Here is a 12,592-nt window from a genome sequence, read left to right as displayed (position 1 = left end):
CAGATCACCATTGATTTCGCATTTACATTAACGAACGTCAAGGGCTCCAACCTGTGCCTTGGGTTAAACTCAACTCACCATGTCAGCTTATAAGTTCACTGTAGAAATCATATACTAATTTCATAAATGGTAAAGGTGTGAATGAGTGGCTGTGTAGTAAGTAGCTTGTTTACCAACCACATAGTTCTGGGTTCAGTCCCACTGCGTGGCATCTTGGGCAAGTGTCTTCTACTATAGCCTCGGGCCGACCAAAGCCTTGTGAGTGGATTTGGTAGACGGAAACTGAAAGAAGCCCGTCGCATATATGTATATATATATATGTGTGTGTGTGTATGTTTGTGTGTCTGTGTTTGTCCCCCTAGCATTGCTTGACAACCGATGCTGGTGTGTTTATGTCCCCATCACTTAGCAGTTCGGCAAAAGAGACCGATAAGTACTGGGCTTACAAAGAATAAGTCCCGGGTTCGATTTGTTCGACTAAAGGCGGTGCTCCAGCTTGGCCGCAGTCAAATGACTGAAACAAGTAAAAAAAAAATAAGGGTGGCTTGTTAGCAATTTTCAACTGAAATGGTGCTGAGCAGCGCCCTCAGTTGCTTTAGTGACAAATATATTTTTGCTTTACAGTTGAAAAATTGCTAACAAGCCTCCTTTATTATTTATAATTTACACCCTTACCATTTATGAAATCAGCGTATGATTTTTATGGCAATCTTATAAGCCGACCAAGTGTGTTGAGTTTAACCCAAGGCACCGGTCAGAGCCACTGACAAGTGTTAATGTAAACACGAAATCACTAGTGATCTGGCTATGCCCAGTGCTAAGGGAGTTTGCCTCCCTCCCTTGTCAGTAAATAAAACGTTGCATTATTGTAGCTATGAATACATATATATATATAACAAATGAGGCAAGTGAAAATCAAAATCGATCAACATCAATGGAAATTGTAGTTGTGATACCAGTGCCGGTGGCACATAAGAGTACCAACCGAACGTGGAAGTTGCCAGCGCCACCCCGACTGGCTTCCATGCCGGTGGCACGTAAAAAGCACCATCCGATCGTGGCCGTTTGCCAGCCTCATCTGGCACCTGTGCCAGTGGCACGTAAAAAGCACCCACTACACTCATGGAGTGGTTGGCGTTAGGAAGGGCATCCAGCCGGAGAAACATTGGCAGATCAGATTGGAGCCTGGTGCAGCCTCTTGGCTTGCCAGACCCCAGTTGCACCGTCCAACCCATGCCAGCATGGAAAGCAGACGCTAAACGATAATGATGATGATGATCCTTACCATTTATGAAATCAGCGTGTGATTTCTACGGTAATCTTATAAGCCGACAAAGTGTGTTGAGTTTAACCCAAGGCACCGGTCAGAGCCACTGACAAGTGTTAACACGAAATCACTAGTGATCTGGCTAAGCCCAGTGCTTAAAGAGTTTGCCTCCCTCCCTTGTCAGTAAATAAAACATTGCATTATTGTAGCTATGAATACACATATATATATATATAATAAATGTATATATACAGATATATATAACTTATATACATATATATATATCCACATATATATATATATACATATATATATATATATATATATTAATATATATATATATATATATATATATATATATATTATATAATATATTTATATAATATATGTAACCATCATCATCATCATCATTGTTTACTGTCCACCTTCTAGCTAGCATAGATGGGACCCTAATAATAATATATATAGATAGATAGATAGACATATAGATAGATAGACAGACAGACAGACAGACAGACAGACAGACAGATAGATAGATAGAAAGATAGACAGATAGATAGATGTATGAATATAACAGATGCATGAAATTGCATCTGAATATTTCAAAAAATTAATTTAGACGTTCAACAAGCAGAAATCAATAGGATGCGCAACAGACTGAAATAAATATTTTGGTCAATACGATTGAACTGTAGTTCAATCACTGAAACCAGAAAGCAATATCAACATGCACATTGAAAATGTGTGTATATGTATGTGTGAATACAAATGCACATATATATACACACACACGTGTGTGTATATTCATATATGCAGGTATGTCTATTAGTGGAGGCGCATGGCTCAGTGGTTAGAGCATTGAGCGTACGATCATGAGGTTGTGAGTTCGAATCCCAGACCGGGCTGCATGTCGTGTTCTTGAGCAAGACACTTTATTTCACATTGCTCCAGTTCACTCAGCTGTAGAAATGCTTAAATGGTGCTTTTTGCATGCCACCAGCACAGGACTAGTTAGCCAGCACTAGCATCGACCACATTTGTGTCCAACTGTTTTAATTTAATTCTATGTATTTATGCAGCTGAGGATTGCTCTGCATTTAAACTGATGTAATGGTTGCATTGTTCAATTAAAGGAGTAGCTTGAAATGATCATACTGCATTACCTCTGGATATCCTGCTGCTTATTTCGATTTTAATTACCTTATTTTGAAACTGTATGGATATTACCATACTAAATTGTGGTGCCCCAACTTAAGTACCTAATTCATCTGAATCTAAATTTTTACATGCATACATATACATGTATATGTGTTTATTTATATATATATATATATATATATATATATATACACACACACACACACACACATAAAACAAGGCGGCGAGCTGGTAGAAACATTAGCACGCCAGGCGAAATGCTTAGCAGTATTTCGTCTGCCATTACGTTCTGAGTTCAAATTCCGCCGAGGTCGACTTTGCCTTTCATCCTTTCGGGGTCGATAAATTAAGTACCAGTTATGCACTGGGGTCGATGTAATTGACTTAATCCATTTGTCTGTCCTTGTTTGTCCCCTCTGTGTTTAGCCCCTTGTGGGTAGTAAAGAAATATATATATATATAAAACAAAGTAAATTTGTAAGATACCACACGAGTGGAAATATATATGAAAGAAGGTTTGAAAATGCAATTTTAAAGATGTTTATTCTAAAAAAGTAAAACTAGTCAAGTGAATAAACATCTTTAAAATTGCATTTTCAAACCTCCTTTCATAGATATAGATATATGCGGCGTTTATTCAAAGCAATGAATAGCTTTGACAAAACCATGGTATGCTTTGCTTTCTGACTTTATAATCATCTCATAATAATGACTTTTATGACTTTTATTCCTACCTCAGTCCATCTAAATGTATATATCTATCGTTACCTTTCATAAAAAGCCTTTTCTTTTTTTATTTACAATGTGCATTTTCATTGATTTTTCATATTTTCCCTTTACATTTCCACGTGTATTTTATATTTTCTTTTTGTAACATATTTCTACTATATATATATATATATATATATATATATCCGAAGTAAACACATAAATATGAAACAAGGTGGAAAAAAGAGTACTCAAATACCAGTGGTAGAGTAATATGCTTTATTTAAAGCAGCAGAAAATTCAACAAAACCTGTTACTCTGAGTAACAGGTTTTGTTGAATTTTCTGCTGCTTTAATAAAGTATATATATATATATCATCATCATCATCATCATCATCATTTAGCGTCCGTTTTCCATGCTAGCATGGGTTGGACGGTTCAACTGGGGTCTGTGAAGCTGGAAGGCTTCGTCAGGCCCAGTCAGATCTGGCAGTGTTTCTACGGCTGGATGCCCTTCCTAACGCCAACCCACGCCAACATGCCAACACACACATATATATTATATATTATATATATATATATATATATATATATATATATACACATATATATATATATAATAAATATCTGGGGAATGACTATTAAATATTGACATTTATTTCAACAAAACACAGAAAGCATACGATAAACAATAAATGACCTCTGGTATTAGCACAAAGCCTCACAATTACAAGAATATCCACAATTCCCAAGATAACCAATGCCAAGGGTTAAATAATTACCTTATTTTGTGCTTTCTTGTTGCTTTCTTGTCCTTCACAACCATGGCACTGTCCTCCGTTTCTCCGTACTTCTCAATCCTGTACTGAATGATATTCTCCGCTGCTCGTCTTATTTGATGTTGCCGATATTGTTTCTCCCTCCTGGTAGGGGTTCCACTGCCGACTCCCTATTTAAAAGCAGGAAAATAAAGGAAGGCTCAAAATATTTTAAAATTGCTATTTTAAGAGGAGTAAACTTAGTCATTCTTTTATTTGTTTCAGTCATTTGACTGCAGCCATGCTGGAGCACCGCCTTGAACAAATCGACACCAGGACTTTTTTTTAAAAAGATTAGTACTTATTCTATCAGTCTCCTTTTCCAAACTGCTAAGCTACAGGGATGTAAACACCAACATCAGTTGTCAAGTGGTGAAGTGGAGGAGACACAAAGACACACACACACATATATATATATATAAAGTGTCTTGCTGAAGAACACAACACGCAGCCCGGTCTGGGATTCGAGCTCACAACCTCACGATCGTAAGCTCAATGCTCTAACCACTGAGCCATGCGCCTCTATTAATAGACATACCTGCATATATGAATATGCACACACGTGCGTGTGTGTGTGTATATATATATATATATATATATATACCGGAGTAAACACATAAATGTGAAACAAGGTGGAAAAAAGAGTACTCAAATACCAGTGGTAGAGTAATATGCTTTATTTTAAGCAGCAGAAAATTCAACAAAATCTGTTACTCTGAGTTTCTCGTTGCCGTTCATCAGACAGTTTTTGCTAGAAAAAACTAGCAAAAACTGTCTGATGAACGGCAACGAGAAACTCAGAGTAACAGATTTTGTTGAATTTTCTGCTGCTTAAAATAAAGTATATATATATATATATATATATATATATATACACACATTTTCAATGTGCATGTTGATATTGCTTTCCTGGTTTCAGTGATTGAACTACACACACACACACACACACACACACACACATATATATGATAGGATTCTTTCAATTTCTGTTTACCAAATCCACTCAAAAAGCTTCAGTCAGCTCAAGGCTATAGTAAAAAACTCACTTGCCCAAGGTGCCACGCAGTGGAACTGAACCCAGAACCATGTAATTGGGATGCAAACTTCTTACCACACAGCCATGCCTGTACCTAGCCATGCTGTACCTTTTCTAGATTAAAGCTTTATTGGAAAAGAAAATTTAAGTAAAAGTAATAACACGAAAGATTATATTAAATGAAATGAAAATTGTGACATTGGATTGTGAGGAGGGACCCCTTTAAGATTCTATTGAGTGGTGGAAAGGTGTGTGTGTGTGAGGGGAGATTTGTCCAGCCCATGTAAGCATGGAAATATATATATATCTTTATATATAAAAGTGAAGTTGTGTGAGTTCTGTCACCTACGATTTAGATTCCTAACTACTCCCACATTTTGCGGTGCAGTTTAAGCAAAAGCGGGTATCTTACAGTCGTGATTCATGTCGAGCCCTTCTGGGTAGTAGCACACGTCTACGATGAGTCTATGATTTTAAAAAAAATTTACCATAATTTTTTTCCATTTTTAATGCATTTTTTTGCTATTATATAAGGGAAGTAACTCTCTAAAAATGTCTACGATGAGTCTACGATTAAAAAAAAATTTACCATCATTTTTTCCCATTTTTAATGCCTTTTTTTTGCTATTATATAAGGGAAGTAACTCTCTAAAAATGCTTATATAGTTATTTCCCTTACAAACCCGAGCAACGCCGGGCGATACTGCTAGTATATATATATATATACTATCATAAATATGAGGGTAATAAATTAAAATAAGTTATAGATAAGTCATAAGACACAACATATTTTTAAAATATAAAAGTGTATAAAATGTTTTTATACACAAATTGGGGACCATTGACAGGACCCCTAACATGATAAAAGTGAATTCATGAGGCACGCTGTTATAACACAAGAATGGACAAAAAATGTCTAGTAATGTTGGTGCTTCGGTACCCTTAATGACACTTAGTAATAATTACATTATTTCCTTTATGGCATTACATTGCAACTAGTTGCTTCTATTGATTTTTAGTATACATGTCAGCATTTCACTAAATCAGCCATAACTAATTTTTTGTCCATTCTTGTGTTATAATGGCATCCCTCATGAATTCTCTTTTTTTGTGGTTTAGGTTTTAACTGGGCTTTTTAGCATGTGAAGGATCCTGTCAATGGTACTTCCTCTGTGTATAAAAAACATTTAATGCACTTTTATATTTTAAATATATATATATATATATATACATATATATATATATATATATAGAGAGAGAGAGAGAGAGAGAGAGAGAGAGAGAGAGAAAGGTTATGAGAGGTAATGGTGTCAGTAAGACCCAAAGGTGTCAGATAATGCTGAGTAAGTGCTATGGATAGACCATAGTTAAGCTCTAGATTTGGTGATTATGCAAATAAGGAGTCTAACATAGGTCATATATCAGCGTGTGTATATACAAAAAATTTTTTTTCAGAATGCGATAAAAAACCAAGGCTGAGAAGATTTTAGAACATTTATGAATAGAAGGTCTTACAGCTGTTTCCAGGATATTTATTATATCCCTTCATTGGAGATGGTGTGAGAAAATGGTTAAGCAATAGTTAAATGAGATAAGATATGAAATAGAGAGTGAAGGGAAAAAAGGAAAATAGATGTGAGATATGCGGGGATATTGCATATGTAGATCCATTATATCCCTGCATATCTCACATCAATTTTCATTCCTCCATTTCACTCCCTATTTCATATCTTATCTCATTTAACTATTGCTTAACCATTTTCTTACACCGTCTCCAATGAAGGGACATAATAAATATCCTGGAAACAGCTGTAAGTACTAGGCTTACAAAGAATAAGTCCTGGGGTCACTTAGTTCGACTACATAGATAGATATAGATAGATAGATAGATAGATAGATAGATAGATAGATAGATAGATAGATAGATATGAATATACAAATATATATGTATGTGTGAAAATGTGTGTGTTATATATAATATATATATATATATAGATATATATATATATATATATATATATAGATATATATATATATATATATGTGTGTGTGTGTATAGATAGATACATACATACATACATACATATATACATATATATATAAATATATATATATATATATTCTAATTCACCTTTAGTTTATATATTTATCGTTTATTATTTATTGTGTCCTTTCTTCTCCACGATCAATGAGACATTCCATTGTTTCCCTTTATCAATGTTGTTATTTATTTCCCAGAGTTAACAGACCGTTCTACACTTGGTACTGAAACATTGATTGAAATTGAACACACGTCACTTCCTATTATATACACATCTCGTGACAGTCTTCTGCATTCAATAACACAAAGAGGGAGAGAGAGAGAGAGAGAGATACAGAGAGAGATGTCTTAATTGACTGAACTGTAAAGTTATCCATGTGAAGACGTATATCTTCGCTTGTAATATCATATATGTGTGTGTATGTCTGGCTGTGTCTGTGCTTCCCCTACTACCACCGCCACTGCCACCTCTTGACAGCCGGTGTCGGTATGTTTATGTTCCCCTAGCATAGCAGTCAGTTCAGCAGAAGAGACCAATAGTATAAATACAGGGCTTTAAAAAAAGAAAGGGAAGAGTAGGTGTGTGGTATGTAGCTTGCTTACCAGCCACATGGTTCTAGGTTCAGTCCCACTGTGTGGCACCTTAGGCAAGTGTTTTCTACTATAGCCTCGGGCTGACCAAAGCCTTGTGAGTGGATTTGGTAGACGGAAACTGAAAGAAGCCTGTTGTATATATGTATATGTATATATATGTGCGTGTGTGTTTGTGTGTCTGTGTTTGTCCCCCCAACATCGTTGACAACCAGTGCTGGTGTGTTTACATCCCCATAGCTTAGCAGTTTGGCAAAAGAGACTGATAGAATAAGTACTAGGCTTACAAAGAATAAGTCCTGGGGTCGATTTGCTCGACTAAAGGTGGTGCTCCAGCATGGCCACAGTCAAATGACTGAAGCAAGTAAAAGAGTAAAAAAGAGAGTAAGCAGAGCAGCAGGGACAACAACAACAACAACGGTCATATTAGATAATGTGGTCCTACATACACTAATCTCAGTAAAAGACTGGATGGTCACAGCTTGACTGTCTTTAATTATAAGTACACTCGATCAAATCTGACTTGAGACTATACAGCTAGAGCAAGAACAACAATAAAAACAGATGTCACATTGAATAGTGTATTCCTTGGCAAACTATGTCTGATAAAAGATGGGATGGTCACTAGTGGAAAAACCTTTAATCATAAAAACCAATGCAATCAGAGAGGACCTGAAGAACTAAAGCCAGAACAATAACAAAGAATACATTAGAAAATGTAATCCTTGGTATACTATGACTGGATGAGACAGGATGGTGAAAGCATGGTGCATGGTACAAAAAAAAAATCACACTTGATTACAAGTGACAGCTGTGGGTCTTTTTTTTTCTCTTTACATAACTGATACACAATTCATATATATGGGAAACAGACATTAAACAATGACAATGAACACAGGGCCGGATGGTCACATCTGGAATGACTGCATTGAAAAACAGATGTTAAATGACAATATGTGTATATATATATATATATCATATCTATAAAAGGCATGATGTGTGTGCATGCATGTTGTGTGTGTGTGTGTGTGTGTGTGTACATGATTGTAATTTATGCACGTCCACAAATTAGCATGCATGTCGTTCCAATTTTAGGAGGACATTCTTCAACACCCTATCAGGGTTTTGTCAACTTATTTTTTTTCCCGAGGCACCCCCGGATAGCAGTAAAAGTCTATTTTCAACCATTTTCCACCATAGCTTTTAGCCATAAAAAATATGAGCCATAGCTTTTTGACAGCGTCTAACAAAAAAAATAAGATAATGAAAAGTGGAAGAAGGAGGTAGAGAGTTCCATGGGTAAGACAAAGTGAGAGAGGGAGAGAGAGAGTAAGTGACGACGTTCATAAAAAATAAAATGTAAAATGTTTTGTTTTTTCTTAAACACGAGATATAGTGTTCAAATTCAGGATGCTTTTGAAAGACACTATTATTATCATTATCATTATAATTATTATTATTATTATTATTCAGTAGTTTTATTTTTATAGCATGCTTTCATTTCACTACCGAGCGCAGCTCTGTGTGCCTTGGGTATATGCTGTGGTTTGCAGTGATGTCCTTGTGGTTACTGTACTGAAAGTGTTTTACATAGGATGTGTGCAGTGCCAAGTAGTGCAATTTTCTGTATGTTATATATATTTGTAAGTCCTGGTGTTTTTGTTATGTATTTGTCTGAATATTTTTATTATCATACCTAATGCATCTACTATGATAGGAATTGTTTCTGTTTTTAGATTCCACATTATTATTATTATTATTATTATTATTATTATTATCATTATCATTATTATTCAGTAGTTTTATTTTTATAGCGTGCTTTCACTTCACTACTGAGTGCAGCTCTGTGTGCCTTGGGTATGTGCTATGGTTTGTTGTGATGCTCTTATGGTTACTGTATTGAAAGTGTTTTACGTAGGATGTGTGCTGCGGTAACTAGTATTGCTATTTTCTGTATGTTATATAGATTTGTTAGTCCTGGTGTTTTTGTTATGTATTTGTCTGAATAGGATTTGTTTCTGTTTTTAGATTCCACATTTGAATTACCTCTATTTCCAGGTCTCTGTATTTTGAAATTTTCTCCATTTCTTTTAGAGAAACGTTGTCATCTGCTGGTATTGATACATCAATTAGAAAGCATTTTTTTTTTCTTTCTGATCTCTGACAACTATATCTGGACTTTTGGCCTTAATTTCTCTATCTGTGTGTATTGCAATATCCCAGAGTATGGTTGCTTTCTCGTTTTCTGTGACCTTTTCTTTTTATTATTATTATTATTATTATTATTATTATCATCATCATTATCATTATTATTATTATTATTATCATAATTATTATCATTATTATTATCATTATTATTATTATTATTATCATTATTATTATCATTATTATTATCATTATTATTATTATCATTATTATATTATTATTATATTATTATTATATTATCATTATCATTATTATTCAGTAGTTTTATTTTTATAGCGTGCTTTCACTTCACTACTGAGTGCAGCTCTGTGTGCCTTGGGTATGTGCTATGGTTTGTTGTGATGCTCTTATGGTTACTGTATTGAAAGTGTTTTACGTAGGATGTGTGCTGCGGTAACTAGTATTGCTATTTTCTGTATGTTATATAGATTGTTAGTCCTGGTGTTTTTGTTATGTATTTGTCTGAATAGGATTTGTTTCTGTTTTTAGATTCCACATTTGAATTACCTCTATTTCCAGGTCTCTGTATTTTGAAATTTTCTCCATTTCTTTTAGAGAACGTTGTCATCTGCTGGTATTGATACATCAATTAGAAAGCATTTTTTTTTTCTTTCTGATCTCTGACAACTATATCTGGACTTTTGGCCTTAATTTCTCTATCTGTGTGTATTGCAATATCCCAGAGTATGGTTGCTTTCTCGTTTTCTGTGACCTTTTCTTTTTATTATTATTATTATTATTATTATTATTATTATTATTATCATCATCATTATCATTATTATTATTATTATTATCATAATTATTATCATTATTATTATCATTATTATTATTATTATTATCATTACTTTTTTTTTCTTCTTTCAAATTTTCTTCCATTTCTTGCCGAGTGTCTTCCCGACTCCTAGGGCAAAGAAACTCATAGTATATATTGGTAGGCCATTAAACCAAACTCAGTAGTTCGTTCATTTTTTTTTTTTTTTTTAAGTTAAATTAAAATACATGAGCAGCAACAGTTCTCACATCGACAATGCTCTTCTCAATACGTGTGATGTACCAGTTAAGACAATCTTTTGCACTTCTTGCAGGGATGGTAAGCCAGGGATCATTCTCATATAATTTTCGGTTCCCTTCTTGATCATTCCTAGTGCTCCTACGATCACTGGTATTGTAACCGCCTTGAGATGCCACATTTTCTCAATTTCAATGAGTAGGTCTTTATATTTTCTGAGCTTGTCAAACTCTTTCGCTGAGATATTATGATCACAGGGGATGCTCATGTCGATCAATAAGCAAACTTTATGTTTTGGTCTTTCACAACAATATCTGGTTTATTGGCCTTGATGGTTCGGTCTGTATGTACTGGAAAGTCCCACAGAATGGTTACATTTTCTCCTTCAGTTACAGCCTCAGGGTGGTGATTATACCACTTGTCGGCAGTTTTGATATTGTAATGCCGACTTATTAGCCAGTGGAGATATTGGCCAACTCTGTCATGTCTTAATTTATACTCCACTGGTGCTAAGACTTTACATCCAGAGATTAGGTGGTCCACTGTTTATTATCATTATTATTATCATTATTATTATTATTATTATTATTATTATTATCATTATCATTATTATTACTATTATCATTATTATTATCATTATTATTATCATTATTATTATTATCATTATTATTATTATTATTATTACTTAATTACTTACTTAGGAGGTGAACTGGCTGAGTCATTAGCGCGTCAGACAAAATGTTCAGTAGCATTTCTTTTGGTTCTCTACGCTCTGAGTTCAAATGGCCACTAGGGTTAACTTTGCCTTTCATCCTTTCAGGGTTAATAAAATAAGCACCAACTGAACATTGGAATTGATGTAACCAACTTACACCCTGCTCTTAAAATTGCTGGGTACATACCAAATTTTGAAACAATTTTCGTTGCACCATACGAAAATAGAGCAGACCACTGCAGAGATTTGAATGTTTATTGTTGATATGTAATTCAATTTCCCTTGATAAGCTTCCAAAACATGTGTTTTACACCAGAAAATGTTATTTCATGTAATAAAAATACGGAGGTGGTGTATACATGCCTGCATAACTTGAAGCATGATCCTTTCAGTTTTTTGTTTTTTTTTGTGGGGGGGTACCATTATTGTGTATGAAGTAATTTTAATAAAATATGTTGTTGCATAGGATAAATCAATAAAATGGAATTATTGAATATTGAGAATTAACAGTTCATTGACATGGGTTTTAATTTTGTTAAAAGCTACCAAAGACTATCTTTTATCTATTTTTTTTTTTTATCTTGTACTTGTTCTAGTCATTGGACTCCAGCCATGCTGGGGTGCCACCTTGAAGAATTTTTAGTCGAATGAATCAACCTCAGTACCTGTTTTTTTTTTTTTGTTTTGGTTTGTTTTGTTTTTAAGCCTGGTACTTATTCTATCGGTCGCTTTTGCTGAACCACTAAGTCACGGGGATGTAAACACACCAACACTGGTTGTCAAAGGGTGGTGGGGGACAAACACAGACAGAAAGACATACACACACATAGATGTATACAAAAGCTCTACTGGATGTGGAAAATCAATGCTAGTATATTGAGAGAAAAGTTAAGTATAAGAATTAAATGCAGCATGCAAGAGAGAAGACTACATTGGTTTGGTCATGTGATGTATACGGATGTAGACAGTTGCATACAGAAGGGACGATCACTTTAAGTGGATGAATCTGTGGAAGAGGGAAACCCAGGAACACATGGGGTGAAA

The 12,592-nt window shown here is 34.5% G+C and overlaps 1 protein-coding gene across 1 annotated transcript in view; it reads right to left on the bottom strand.

The window, feature by feature from the left end:
- The window catches only part of LOC115225684 (dnaJ homolog subfamily C member 28), a 37,655-nt gene that overhangs the window by 4,285 nt on the left and 20,778 nt on the right, over window positions 1-12,592 (bottom strand). The window contains exon 5 of the mRNA XM_029796599.2: window positions 3,916-4,082. Within this exon, the coding sequence (XP_029652459.1) occupies window positions 3,916-4,082 (167 nt within the window). The remainder of the gene's footprint in view (window positions 1-3,915; window positions 4,083-12,592) is intronic.

This window comes from Octopus sinensis, linkage group LG28 (genome assembly GCF_006345805.1).
Source record: "Octopus sinensis linkage group LG28, ASM634580v1, whole genome shotgun sequence".
Classification (NCBI taxonomy): Eukaryota; Metazoa; Mollusca; class Cephalopoda; order Octopoda; family Octopodidae; genus Octopus; species Octopus sinensis.
The sequence above is the reverse complement of the archived record's forward strand: the minus strand, read 5'-3'. Positions and strand labels throughout refer to the sequence as shown.